The following is a 14526-nucleotide window of genomic DNA, read 5'->3' as shown; positions in this document are numbered from 1 at the left end:
AAGAGTATCAACTAAAAAGTCTATTAGATAAAAAGAGAATTCGCTTACATGGCTAGCTTCACAGTTTAAGAAAGTTCAAGAAATGTACCACCTTCATAGATCACAGAGATTTTTCTGTGTGTAGAACAAGTATGACCTTAGAAGAAGGATACTACCTTAATGCAGTCTACCATGGCTTGGAACTTGGCATCTTTCAAAAAATAATAAATCTTTGTGAGAGAAGGAGCCTTCCAAGCAAAGATTATTCACCATATGCCAAACTGCACCACCGACTCTATTGTAATGAGCCTCTTGGGAGCTAATTTTTTCCAAGGGCTGGGAAGAAAACAAAATTTTGAGGCATTGCTACATTCTTTTTTGGACCAGAATCAGTATATGGTGCAGTGTACTCTTACTGCCAAGTGACTGGATGAAGAAACAGCCAGCTCGTCACTGCAGTGTAGTCTCCTCACCCTCTTCCTTATGAACCATAGGTATCTTTGGCAGGGGAATTCTGAAAGTCTCATGGGCTCTGTTTTACATGATAAATTTCTCAGCTGGAAATACCAGAACCCTACCATTAATATCATGATAAAAGCAAGACTAGTAATTGAAACTATGCCAAAAGTAAAGTTGTTAAATTTAGGTATTTAGATACTAATGAGAATGACTTTTGTTTTGGAAGAAATCAAACATCCTATTTGAATGTTAACCAAAATATACACTTTCTTCATACATGATGTTGCCAGTAGTATAATCTCGATAAAATCCACTATTTTAAATTATTTCTGTCATTTAGAAAGTACAACTTTTGCAGAATATTTGTATATCCTTTTATGGGTAACCGAGCAAATCCATGTTAAATTAACTCATTTAATCTTCACACTAATCACACGGGTAAGACTGTTATTTTTTTTTTATCATATGGGAAAGCTGAGACTTAAAAATATTAAGGAATTTGCCCACATTCTCAAAGTTAGTAGGTGAAGAAGTTAGGTCTCAAGCCCAATTTTTTCTGTAGTTCAAATAAAAAATATATTTGACCACATAAACAAAAAAAATACATAAGAAAAAATAGTGTAACAGTATATGTAATAAAACAAAATAAATTTTAAAAGTTTAAATAACATAATTACAAATTTGCATGAAATATTCTCTAGTGTAATACATTTAAATGTGGAGAACACTTTTTTCTTTTGTACAAAAAAACAAGTCAAATGTTAAAATTGGACCACCTGAAATTCATACAAAAACTTGAATGAAAATTCATATAAAACTTGTCCATTACAAGGACAAAATTTATCTAAGCACTCGTTTTTCAAATATGAAAAGGCCATGAAACTGTCAATGATTGAAATTCACTTCTCCTTTCTGCACTGTTCAAGCTCCCATAGTGATAGGTATGATTTCTGATTTATACATTTAAATTACTCTTATTTCTGAGTCTTTCTGACATCGTCAGTACAGAAGGTATCCACTTAAATGTGAATATATTTTTAGAAGGCTATCTGTAAATCAGTCACTACTTTAACCGACTTCTCTTTACAAACAAAACAGTGCTGCGCTTAGAAAATAGCCGTTACATCCAATGGTGCTTCAGAAAGAAAATCTAACATTCCCAAACAATATGCATCATCAATCGTATTAGAAGATCTAAGAAACCATACAGAGAGGAAAAAAACTCAAATGTAAAATGTTTATAATTCTGAAGATTAAAAATTGAATTAATTAAAGAGAATTATTAAACTAGAGAAATTCAATACTAGCCTGCCAATGTCTGAACTTAAACATATCCCAGTGCTACTAATACACCAATACAAGAAGCAGATAAACCCTCTTACATAAACCATGAACAACTACATCAAAGCTATAATTCAAAAAAAAAGAAAAGAAAGAACTCTTGTCCAGCCCAGATCTTTGGATTCCAGATATGATTTTGTTCTCCAGTACATTGGTACAGAATGATTCTTTCACCTATTCTCTTTTTTTAAACTGGTTCTGGGACTTCAAAAACTGCACCCCTCTGATATTAATTCTACTTGAACCCTTGGAGTCATTAGTAAGTTTGAATCTGGAACGATACCTTATTTTTCCTCCTCTTCAGAAAATTTACCGCGAAGGTTGGGATGAGATGAAGATGAGCTGTGATGTACGGCTGGACGCCATCCCCATCCAGGCTGCCAAGGCCTCCAGGGAGATCGCCAGTGATGTGAGTGTGGCCTTGTTTAACTCCTCAGTTTTTCAAACAAATGCCCTACGTGCATTGAGAGTTCATGCTGTGATCCATCTGCTTTGTTTTTCTGTCTCCAGTATAAATACAAGCTTGACCATGAGAAGCAGAAGGGACACTACGTGGGTACCCTCACAGCCAGGGATGACAACAAGATCCGCTGGGCCCTCATAGCTGGCAAGATTCAGAATGAAAGAGAGTACCGGCAGCACTGGGCCAAATGGAAGTCTAAGTTCCAGAGCCCTCCGGATATGCTTTCCATCACTCACTCTAAACATTGCCAGGCTCTGGTCAGCGACATTGATTATCGCAATTACCTGCACCAATGGATGTGCGTGCCTGACCAGCAGGACGTGATTCAGGCCAGGAAAGCCTACGATCTGCAAAGCGATGTGAGTGGGCTGCATTTTAGCCTGAGCTCTTACATCATTTTCCCATGACTCCCAGAAAGTTTATGTCATTAAATCCTTGCATCATCACTTCACATCTTTATATAGCGAAGAATTTGGTTTTGGTTAGACCTTATAGTATGGTATCAAAATCACCAGAGCCATGAAGGATCTGGACTTTGTATCAAGAAATAAGTGGTGGTGTGAATATAGTTCTTAACTGTTTCCGGTTAAAGACAGCTACTCTGAAAATATTATTTTAATAGAATTTAAGTAGCACCAGAGGTTTAAACTGTAACTAAAATATCAGCAGTCCATGGTCAGGATGTAGCCACAGATATGCTATTTTAGTTGACACAGTATTTTTAAATTTTGAATTAAGTTGCCAAGGCTTTTAAATCAGGGAATTTTGTGTACAAATCTAGGGGTTCCCGTTTTTATTGAAAAAAAATCAGAGGATGCAGCTCCAGACATGCATTAGCCCTTGCAGCAATAACCTGGAGCTGAATTGAGGCTAACCCCCTTTAAATAGCAAATATGTCCCCAGCTGGTCTGTCATACCACCTGGCCTCATAGTTAATTTACTTATGTTACTTGTCTGGCTGCTTGAGTATGTCATTCTTAAAATGCGTTCCTCCATCAGACCAATGGATAGAATACATATGACCAGGGTCACTGACTTCTTCCTGGTCTTATTTTCACAGGCTATTTACAAGGCTGACTTGGAATGGTTACGTGGGATCGGCTGGATGCCAGATGATTCTGTTTCTGTCAATCATGCCAAGCACGCTGCAGACATCTTCAGTGAGGTATTCCAGGATCTTATCCTGCCATTCAGCACATTTCCTAAGAGACTGAACAAAAAATATACGAGCCAAAATGCAGTCATTCCCTATCAGCAGTTTTAACAATTTCAATTGCTGTCATTTAAGCCAGACGTACATTTTTCCAAAATAATCCTGTACTGTCCCTTTCACATTATGGAATCACATCCATCTACACTCAACAATGCTTAGAATTGTATAAATAGAAAACTTCTTTTGTCAGCAATAGCAATACACTTGAGAGAAGTTTGTCCAGTTGAAAAAAAAAATGCACTGAGTTCACATAATGATACATTACATGGCTTTGGGAGCTAACCAGATCTGCTACTTTAAAATCTGTGGAAGGTGTAAGAAGGCAACCCATTTGTTAAAAAATAAAATGCTAAGAAGAAAGCCAAATTGCCAGGAAGATGCCATTGACATACAGCATTCTATGCCTCTAGTAGAGAAAGGGTCCTTAAATGCAGCATATCTTTATCAACTCACACAGGACCAGAGACTACAGCTATCTAAAAGATATTTTCTTTCCCATAGAGAAAATATCGCACAAAAATAGAAACTCTCAACTTTACTCCCGTGGATGACAGAGTTGATTACGTGACAGCAAAACAAAGTGGTGAAATCCTAAATGATGTAAGTACATGACTGTCATTCTAAAATTGCTCTGTTGGGAAGACATCATTTCCAAAACTTTTCCACTTAGTTACACTCAGCGTGCAGCCATTTTCTGAGATACAGATGGTAAACGTTGAGATGAATGATGCTAGCATTTGCTTGGACAACATTATGTTTTCTTAATATCAAAGAACTTACCAACTTTCTTCTCATTTCTAGATTAAATACCGAAAAAATTGGAATGACACCAAATCAAAGTACACCCTCACAGAAACCCCTCAGCTGCACGCTGCCCAGGAGGCAGCCCGAATACTAGACCAGGTATGGATTTTACCTGGATGCCTGGCACTTTGTATGGGGACAGAGGACCATAACATAACAATAGGAGACTTATCCCTCCATTCTGACTCCTTGGTTTAACCCTTTGTCATGGCTCTCTGTCTTTTAGTATCTCTACAAGGAAAGCTGGGAGAAACAAAAAGCCACCGGTTACATTTTGCCTCCAGATGCTGTGCCGTTTGTTCATGCCCATCACTCTGGTGACGTTCAGAGCGAGGTAATTTATTCTGATATGAGTGCTTTGCAAAGGCTGGACCTTCCCTGTGCAGGAACCCATTTATGCTAAGGCATGTAGCGTAATGGAGAGTTCCTTGTTGGCTGGCAGGCCTGGCCAGGCTTGGGGTTGGTCAGGGTACCTGCTCCCTTCTGGTCCGTTTCCCATGGGCTTTTGGCATTCTTCATCTTTTTTTTCTTGGCTTCTTTAAAAACTATCATTTGAAGTCTTTGTTTTTTCTTCTATTCCCTGCTTCCCTAAAATCTCTAAGCTTTCAAATACAATATTGCCAGAATTAGAAAATAAGTGTATATTTTTCTATTTTTAAATTGATATTTCTTCGTATCTATTTATTTCAATGTTTCTGTTTTGTTTTTTAGCAAAGTGGTAAAAATAGGTTTTATTTAAAAACTATAGCAAAAGGGGAAAAGCAACCTCATTACAGAACTGGGCTCAAGTCCAAATACAGAAAGGACAGTTGAAGATTTATAGCCAAGGAACAGTGAGGGGTCCAGTGGACGGAAAGTTACTAAAAGGAGATATCAAGGATAGGGGGATTCCTGCTAAGCTCTGCTAAAATTTAACAGAATTTTTGCTAAAACTGCAAAGATAGAGACCAAAGTGGAGTCCTCATCAAGAAGAGGGCCCAGGGGAGCCTGACTAAAGTTTGATCAATGAGAGAGCCTGTTAGTACTTACGTGGTTCTCCTTAAATAATTACATCTACTGAGCGAAATAATGATTATTTTATTTCTATTATTTTATACAAAAGATTTATGTATAATCTTGCAATTATTTCGTGCAATCTTTTTGCTCTTTCCCTTTTACTTTTTTTAAAAAAATATCTTTATTGGAGTATAATTGCTTTACAATGTTGTGTTAGTTTCTGCGGTACAACAAAGTGAATCAGCTATATGTATACACATATCCCCATATCCCCTTCCTCTTGAGCCTCCCTCCCACCCTATTTCAATGTTTTTTGATACTTATTCTTGGGGGAGTAACACAAAAAGCTGGGGGACTGAGTTTGCTGATGTTTCAAGCCCCCTTTGCCTTGTGTGCTTGTCTAAGCTGATGAGATCTCTGTTCCTCTTCCCACCAGCTGAAATACAAAGCTGACCATGTCAAGCAGAAAGGTCATTATGTTGGTGTCCCGACGATGAGAGATGATCCTAAACTGGTTTGGTTCGAGCACGCAGGCCAGATTCAGAATGACAGACTATACAAAGAGCACTATCATAAAACAAAGGCCAGAATCAATATACCTCCTGATATGGTGTCGGTGTTGGTGGCCAAGGAGGGGCAGGCCCTTGTCAGTGATACTGATTACCGCAATTACCTGCACCAATGGACGTGTCACCCTGACCAAAATGATGTTATTCAGGCAAGGAAGGCCTATGACCTACAAAGCGATGTAAGTGATTTTTGTTTCTTAATTATCTAGAAACATATGGTCTACTCTGAGAATCATAAGCAGCATTCTAGAACCACCAGTCTATGACACTTGGGACCATAAATACTTAGTTTGCTCTCAGAAGGTAATTAAGACTGGATATGAAGTAGAGAAAGGTTGGGAGCAGTGACGGACAGCTTTGTCTACTGACTGCATTTCTGAATAATTTTCAAAGTCAATTTTTAAAAAATCCGCTTTTGTACCATCTCTGCCATCCACAGCTCCTCACATTTGCGTGGAAAATTATCAACTGATTTAAAATAATAATTGGCTGGGGTGGGAGCTGAGATGGAGTTGGGATTTTGACTATATTAGATGATAGTATAGTCAGGGACCTGGGAATGCCTCCTTCTTGCTTTGCTGAGCATCTCCTTCCTCATGGCATTTATGAAGGAGTTGCTTACAAGGGATCAAAGCAAAGAGGACACAATATACTGATGAGCTGCATGAGGCCCAGAATCCCTTATGCAGAGTTCAAAGCTGGGATGGAGAATATATCTCAGGCCACCTCCCACTGAAGGCTGAATCAAGATCTCTACCTGCCACCAGTAGTCTTTAGGGAACAGAAACACAATGCATCGATGTGATGCTCAGGTGCACCGAGGAGCTAACCCTACCTGGGTCTTCTCATAATTACCAAAACAGAAACAGGATGTCAAAGACTGCCTGCAGCACAGGTGGTGGACTTGAACATCCCACCTCCCTGGTTGCTGCAGGAGGATGACCACTGTGGAACTTTAATCAGATTAGCAACTCCTCTTCATTTGGTGTGGGATGGCCTGAGAGAATTCAGGAAGTGAGGGGGAAGGGTAGAGATGGGCTGGAGGGATGCTTCCCCCAACCCTACAGTACATGAGCATTTACTCCTTTACTTAGTCTAAATGCCCCCTTAGTCTAAATGTATTTCTATGTAACTATAACTTCCTTGGTAAAACCTTCTCTTATGCTCACAGATGAAAACAATGGTCCCTTACCCTCCACTCCCACAGCATCTGCATGGTCTTCCTCTCATAGCCTTTAACCACTTTGCACTTTATAAGTAACTTTTCTTTACACTTAGAGGTCTTCCTTATACTTATACCTCAACCTTCCATAGTTCTTCATTTATAGTAACAGGCTCAAGAAACAGGCTCAGGTGTACGGATGAAATCATGATTGAATCAATGAGACAACAGCCACTAGAGAGAAAACCCTAAAAAGCTTCTGAAAACATTGTTTCTAACCTGCTGCTTGTTATCCTGTGCCTGAGTCATTTATACCTGCATCATGTCTCCCTTCCTGCTCTCAGAATGTCTACAAAGCTGACCTGGAGTGGCTCCGAGGCATTGGTTGGATCCCCCTGGATTCTGTAGACCATGTGAGGGTTACCAAGAACCAGGAAATGGTGACTCAGGTAAGCAAAGCCTGTTCTTCTTACATAAGGCCTGGCCTCCTTACCTGCCATGTGGGGATATGTACCTATCCCCATGTGGGGGGGGCAGGGGGGACACCTGTCTTAATCGTCTCTATTTCTTTGCAGATAAACTATAAGAAAGATGCTCTTGCCAACTATCCTAACTTTACAAGCGTGGTGGATCCTCCAGAGATTGTTCTGGCCAAGATTAACTCAGTCAATCAAAGTGATGTAAGTTTGCTTTGTGTATAATGAGATACACAAACTGGAGACTTAGTTGTCTGTAGTTGAACAGGCTTGCGTAACTCCAGATAACTGCATGTGAGACGATAGGGAGTAAATTATAAGAAAATCTTTGGTGGAGAATGTCTTAAAAGTCACTAGTAGGTGGTATACTGTACCCACATTTAGATAATATCTAAATTATTATCCAAAACTTTCCATTATATTAGTTATAAATTATATATCATATAATGAAATTTAACCAGTTGGTTAATCTCTAAATGTAGACTAATTATTATCTTGCTAGGTAGATCTTGTGAAACTTTAAATATACATTTAGAATAATCAAAGGTTTTGTTTTGTTTTCTCCCCTCAGGTAAAATATAAAGAAACATTTAATAAATTAATAAAGGGCAAGTATACCTTTTCTCCAGATACACCATATATCACCCATTCCAAAGACATGGGAAAACTCTACAGTACCGTAAGTTCCATTTTATGTGATATACAACTCAGTTCCGAATTTTAAGCTCTTGTCAGTATTCACATTCTTGGCTGATTTTGTGAGCAACTGAACTTATAAGGAGATCTATTGTTTTTGTTGTATTTAGTCTTGTTTATTAGAAGTAGCATATTATGCAGGGCAAATAGTGTTTATCCAGCTGGTGTTGTTTGAGTCCCTGTGATGTGCCAGGCCCTATGAGAGGCACTGAGGAGCTAAAGATCAATGAGACAAACCCTCCAGGAGCCCCTGTAAGTGAGGGAGACATTCAAATAAAGAGAGAGACAATAACCTAACAAGAGCTATGTCACTTCCGGGCGCACGTAGGACCAAGCAACTACCAACAGAGAGAAGAGAGGAAAGGCTGGTCCCTCTTTAGCAATCATGTACATATATCTCCAGCCAACAAGTGGAGGACTTGCCCTCCAAATTTTAATTCAGCTAATCTAAAGGTGATGTGTGTGTAGCGTATATGTGTATATGCCGAATGGGAAGCCATCTTTGGTGATTCTCTCTCTGTGTGCAAATTTGTTTTCACTTTTATTAGAACTGTAAATACAGTTAAACTCTGTTATAAAATGCCTCAGGGTCTGTAGATTTAATTTGCAACAAGCCCAAAGACTCTGCCCTGTTCTTAGGTATGCACACTAACAGCTGTTAATGAAGGTTTAAGCCTTGCCTTTAATCATGAGTATTTTACCTTGATTTTACTACTTTCTTTCGTGTGGCACCTGAAAGAAGTTGAATGCAAACTTTTGTTGATACACCTTTCTTTGTCCTAGATACTGTATAAAGGAGCATGGGAGGGAACCAAGGCCTACGGCTATACCTTGGACGAACGCTATGTTCCCATTGTTGGAGCCAAGCATGCTGACTTTGTGAACAGTGAGGTCAGTAGGACTTTTTCCTTTCACAAGTTTGAGAGTCTTTCCAGCCACAAAGGGCTGGTTAGAAAGTCCCAGTGATTTTCAATGTTGCACCTATTTCACAGCTTAAATACAAAGAGACCTATGAGAAGCTGAAGGGTCACTACCTGGCTGGAAAAGAAATCAGTGAGTTCCCCAACGTGATTCACTGTCTGGATTTCCAAAAGATGAGGAGTGCGGTAAGCAAAGTTCACTGTAACAGAGGATCTGCACACTTAAGTGTAATACTAGTCTGCCTATTTATAATCTGCCCTTTGGTTCAATATTAGCTGGGGGGGTGGGATGGTGAGGAATGAGCCAGTCTTGAGACTGTCCCCCACCCCTGCCAGTTAGCCCAGTGCACCTCTGATGGCTGTGAGTTTTCACCCTTTCCCTCCTGCCTCCTCCAAACACAGTGAGGGCTCTGTATTTGGAAAAAGGAGAAAACAAAGTCACTCTTTACCCTGTGTTATAAAAGGATGGGAAATTTTTAAAGAAGAAGAGTATATTAAAGTGTCATTTTTTAACCTTAGTCTATTCTAAAGGTATTGATCTATGTTGAAAATAAGACTATAAAAGAGATTGATCAGAATAATTTACATTTAATTCCTTTCTTATTTTTGTCTTTAAAAACATATTATTCTTCAGTTGAACTACAGAAGACATTATGAGGACACCAAAGCAAATATTCATATCCCCAATGATATGATGAATCATGTGCTGGCTAAAAGGTGCCAGCACATCCTCAGTGACCTGGAGTACCGACACTACTTCCACCAGTGGACATCTCTTCCAGAAGAACCCAATGTTATTCGGGCCCAAAACGCGCAGGAGATGTTGAGTGATGTATGATGTCCTTTCTGCGGGTTGACTAAGTTACAGGCTTCACCCAGCCCTGCCTGGGGCCCCATGTTCTAATTGTCCCTGTATTCCTAAACCCTGCTGCTTTGCAATACAAAGTGGCATGAGTAACCTTTTTTGGTGTAAGGATCCCCTTGGAGCAATGAGGCACCTATGTTAAATATTTTATCTGTTCAACACTAGACTAAAACTTAGCTGTTGCTCTCTTCCTAAACTTCTTTAGGCCAGGGCCTTAAAGACCTTCCAGGTGTTGAGAAGCCCACCCTATGACTGCTAAGTACTAAGCACAGCCAAGGGCTGATAGGAAATTATCAAATGCTCGATTGTAAATTCAGTTAGTACCTGTCACCTTTCACAGTTTCTTCTTTCTTGCAGAACGTGTATAAAAGTGACTTGAATTGGCTGAAAGGCATTGGATGCTACGTTTGGGATACACCCCAGATCCTCCATGCCAAGAAATCATATGACCTCCAGAGTCAAGTGAGCCATCTTCTTAGAGGGACTAGCTCACTGTGGATTGATGGGCTCCATGGTGCTCTCAGTGGAGTGATAGCAAGGGTGTCCCTGTGCCCCAGAGAAAGCGTCTTTGACAGTGCATGATCTAAGGGAACCAAAGGCCCCTGCCCAATAAAACCTCTCTGGTGGCCTGTTCTGGTGCTGGCTTTCCTCAGTTTGAGTCTCTCCTGTGATTTAAGGCTATAGACATTTACAGCAGAAGGTTATCTGGGAGGTGTTTCAGAGTGAACTACTCTCAAGCATCTACACCTTAGTTGATCAGGTTAACTGGCAGGGAGTAGAATGCACATGCATACTTTGACCATAAATAGTTAAATCTTGAAGTAAAAAGTAGACATTTGGGAAATTTCCCAGCAGAAATTCAGCTTGGATAGGGCAGACTAATGGAATGTTGAAATTGAGGGGCTGCTGTCAGGGATGGAGTATAGGCATGGGAAAACAACACAAGGAAGAAGGGACGTGGCAAAGATCTAGACTCCACTCTTGGTCAAGAGAAACAGTTAGTTTTGACAGCCATGCAAAGTCTCAAACTGTACAACGTATCCTCTGTTAGGATTAAAGCAGAAACCCAGAAATAAAGGTACATCTAAGTAGGCACAAACTGCTAAAGCTGATGGAAGACCTGCATTTTACCATTTTCAGTGACTTTTCTTTTTCTTCACAGATACAATACACGGCAGCAGGTAAAGAAAATCTAAAAAATTATAACCTGGTCACAGATACACCGCTTTATGTGACTGCTCTTCAAAGCGGCATTAATGCCAGTGAGGTGTGTCTTCCTTGTACTTCTCTCCCAGGACAAGCTGTTATTGTCTTTACATATTGTCAAACAATAGAAAAGAATAACCCATCCTTTCTGTCTGTAGGTGAAATATAAAGAAAATTATCATCAGATTAAAGACAAATACACGACAGTTCTAGAAACGGTGGATTATGACAGAACCAAGAATCTGAAGGATCTGTATAGCAGTGTGAGTTCTCTTTCTTTTCTCTGTATTTGAGTTACCTTTTTCACCTTTATAGACAATAAGAGATGAAAAGGGACAGACAACCTTACCCCCAAAGTTCTTTCCAATCTTTTTCCCGGACCTTTAAATTCCTACTTTATCTTGTAAGTCCTCATAGTTACAAGTAAATCAGCCCCAATTTGAATATTGTTCTATTTCATGCAATTGACACAAATTCACCAACTCCTTCCTTATTGCAGACGGATACTGTTGAAGCTCTTCTTTGTTGACCCTAGACTTGTTTTTCCGTGGCTTCTCCCTTGGCCAGTGACTTACAGACCAACAGAGGCACACTTTTTTTCCTGCCTCTGAATTGGTTACATTTTTTTTTTTTTTTTTTGCGGTACGCGGGCCTCTCACTGTTGTGGCCTCTCCCGTTGTGGAGCACAGGCTCCGGACGCGCAGGCTCAGCGGCCATGGCTCACGGGCCCAGCCACACCGCGGCATGTGGGATCTTCCCGGACCGGGGGACGAACCCGCGTCCCCTGCATTGGCAGGAGACTCTCAACCACTGTGCCACCAGGGAAGCCCTGGTTACATTTTTAAACTTCATTTTGAATTAATTTTAGATTTACAGAAACACTGCAAAAATAGTACAGAGAATTTCCTCGTACTTTTCTCTATAGTACAACTATCAAAACTAAGCAATTAACATTGTTACAATGTTACAATGTTAATTATAGGCTTTATCCAGACTTCACCACTTTTTCCACTAACCTGCTTTTCTGTGCCAGATTCCAATCCAGGATCCCACATTGCATTTTGTTGTCGTGACTCCTCAGTCTCTTCTAATCTGATAATTTCTCAATCTTTCCTTGTCTTTTTCTCATCTTGACACTTTTGATGAATACTAGCCAGTTATTTTGTAGAAAAACTGGCTAGTATTCTTTCCTCAATTTGGGCTTATCTGATGTTTTCTCATGATTAGATTAAAGGTATGCCCTTTTCTTTTTTTTGCAAAAATAACACAGAATTGATGCACCCTTCTCAGCACACCATAGCAGGTGGTACATAATGTCAATAACTTGTGATGACCTTGATCACTTGGTTAAGTTGCTCACTGCTGAGATGCTCCACTGTAAAGTTACTAGTGTTACCTTTGTTATTAATAAATATCTTGGAGGAGATCCTTTGGGGCTATGCAAATATCCTGTTTGTCCTTATACTTTCTCTCATGTGTTTTAGCATCCATTGATGGAGCTTGCCTGCAAGAATTATTACTGTGGAATATGCCTACTAGTGATTTTCTCTTTCCCTTTTTTCTTCTATATACATTTATTAACTGGAATTCTTCTGTAAGGAAGAGCTGTTCCTTCTCCACTGTTGGTTTGCTTACATGGGCAATACCCATGGCTCATGGGTATTTATTTTATTCTATGGTAGAGTCTAATATTATTGTTATTTATTTTGTTACTCAAATGGTTTCAGCTTTGCTATGGGGAGCTCTTTCAGGGTGACTCCTGTGTCCCCTTGATACACCCAATCACGTGTTTTTTGAGCACTTCCTTACTGCTTGGCACCACAAGATGTTCCAGGCTCATCTGTATTTTCCCTGTTCCAGACCTGGAATCAACCACCTCTCTAAGAAATCCCAGTTTATTTTATTGGAGAACGGTATTTTGAACCAAGATTTAAGCACTAAGTGTGCTCATTACTACTAGGATGTCATTGTTCCTAGGCCCTCTAAGTGGACAGAGCTTAGAAATATATGCATGTATACTAACCCATGTATGCATACATATCTGTATCTATTGCTGTACTTACCTAACTGTATCTATATTTTAAAATCATGAGTCCATACTGATACCTTCAATGCAATTAAACACCACAGGGTTCATTCTATCCTTTACCCTTTCCTTAAGTGAAACTTATTTTTCCAACTTGTGACTTTCTATTTCCTTTCCAGTGAAAAGCCTGACTCTCATTATTTATGATATATCTACTTATTTGTGCAACCCTTGTATCCACATAAAGTATTTTCAGAATATCTAACACACGCCTGTGAGAAACAAATTTACTAACTAGAGTAGGGTATTTTTTTTTAATATATATATTTATTTATTTATTTTTGGCTGCGTTGGGTCTTTGTTGCTACGTGTGGGCTTTCTCTAGTTGCGGAGAGCAGGGACTACCCTTCGTTGTGATGTGCGAGCTTCTCATTGTGGTGGCTTCTCTTGTTGCGGAGCACGGGCTCTAGGCGCGTGGGCTTCGGTAGTTGTGGCACGCAGGCTCAGTAATTGTGGCCCATGGGCTCTAGAGCACAGGCTCAGTAGTTGTGGCGCACGGGCTTAGTTGCTTCACGGCATGTGGGATCTTCCTGGACCAGGGGTCAAACCTGTGTCCCCTGCATTGGCAGGCGGATTCTTAAACACTGCGCCACCAGGGAAGCCCTAGAGTAGGGTATATCGTGTGCAGTTATATTTGCCTATAGCCTTAGAGTATCCAGTCAAGTTACCATTTTCCAAATTTACTTAAGTCAGTTGTTTTCTTCGCCACTTCCTTCACTGTAGTCTTGTTATACATTTGTATTACAATCAGATTTATTTGCTACAGTTTGTATTCCATTTTAGTCACCTCCCCCATTCTGGCTGATTCTTTGATTGGTTGTTTTAATTTGCATACAGTAAATTTCACTCTGTGGTATGTAGTACTATGGCTCATGACAAATGCATACAGTCATGTTTTCACCATTATAGTCAAGATACAGAAAAATTCTGTATTACCTCCACATTGTCCCTTTGCTGCCCCTCTCCTCTCCCCTAGCATCCACAGAGCTGTTTTCTGTCCCTATAGTTTTACCTTTTCCAGAGTGTCACGTAAACGTGATCACAGTATATGATATGTAGCCGTTAGGTCTGGCTTCTTTCTCTTAGCAAAATGCATTTATGTTTTATGCACATTGCTGCCTAAATCAGTAGTTTATCCTTTTTATAGCAAAAGCAATATTCCAAACCACAGTTTGTTTTTCCATTCACAGCTGAAGGACATCTGAGTTGTGTCCAGTTTTTGACAATTATGAATAAAGCTGCTATACACATTTGCATATAGGTTCTGTGTGTTCATAACTTTTTATTTCTC

At 39.7% G+C, this 14526-nt stretch overlaps 1 protein-coding gene across 1 annotated transcript in view; it reads left to right on the top strand.

Annotated features, from left to right (window-relative positions):
- NEB (nebulin) overlaps positions 1 to 14526 on the top strand; it is a gene marked incomplete at its 5' end in the record, with an annotated part of 219214 nt that overhangs the window by 140898 nt on the left and 63790 nt on the right. Inside the window, 16 exons of the mRNA XM_079925461.1 lie at positions 2084 to 2188; positions 2290 to 2601; positions 3303 to 3407; positions 3957 to 4055; positions 4257 to 4358; positions 4486 to 4593; positions 5692 to 6003; positions 7331 to 7435; positions 7562 to 7666; positions 8034 to 8141; positions 8942 to 9049; positions 9151 to 9264; positions 9713 to 9910; positions 10301 to 10405; positions 11106 to 11210; positions 11308 to 11412. Coding sequence (XP_079781587.1) covers positions 2084 to 2188; positions 2290 to 2601; positions 3303 to 3407; positions 3957 to 4055; positions 4257 to 4358; positions 4486 to 4593; positions 5692 to 6003; positions 7331 to 7435; positions 7562 to 7666; positions 8034 to 8141; positions 8942 to 9049; positions 9151 to 9264; positions 9713 to 9910; positions 10301 to 10405; positions 11106 to 11210; positions 11308 to 11412 — 2196 coding nt within the window. The remainder of the gene's footprint in view (positions 1 to 2083; positions 2189 to 2289; positions 2602 to 3302; positions 3408 to 3956; positions 4056 to 4256; positions 4359 to 4485; positions 4594 to 5691; positions 6004 to 7330; positions 7436 to 7561; positions 7667 to 8033; positions 8142 to 8941; positions 9050 to 9150; positions 9265 to 9712; positions 9911 to 10300; positions 10406 to 11105; positions 11211 to 11307; positions 11413 to 14526) is intronic.

Source organism: Stenella coeruleoalba, assembly GCF_951394435.1.
Source record: "Stenella coeruleoalba genome assembly, chromosome: 6".
Classification (NCBI taxonomy): Eukaryota; Metazoa; Chordata; class Mammalia; order Artiodactyla; family Delphinidae; genus Stenella; species Stenella coeruleoalba.
The sequence above is the reverse complement of the archived record's forward strand: the minus strand, read 5'-3'. Positions and strand labels throughout refer to the sequence as shown.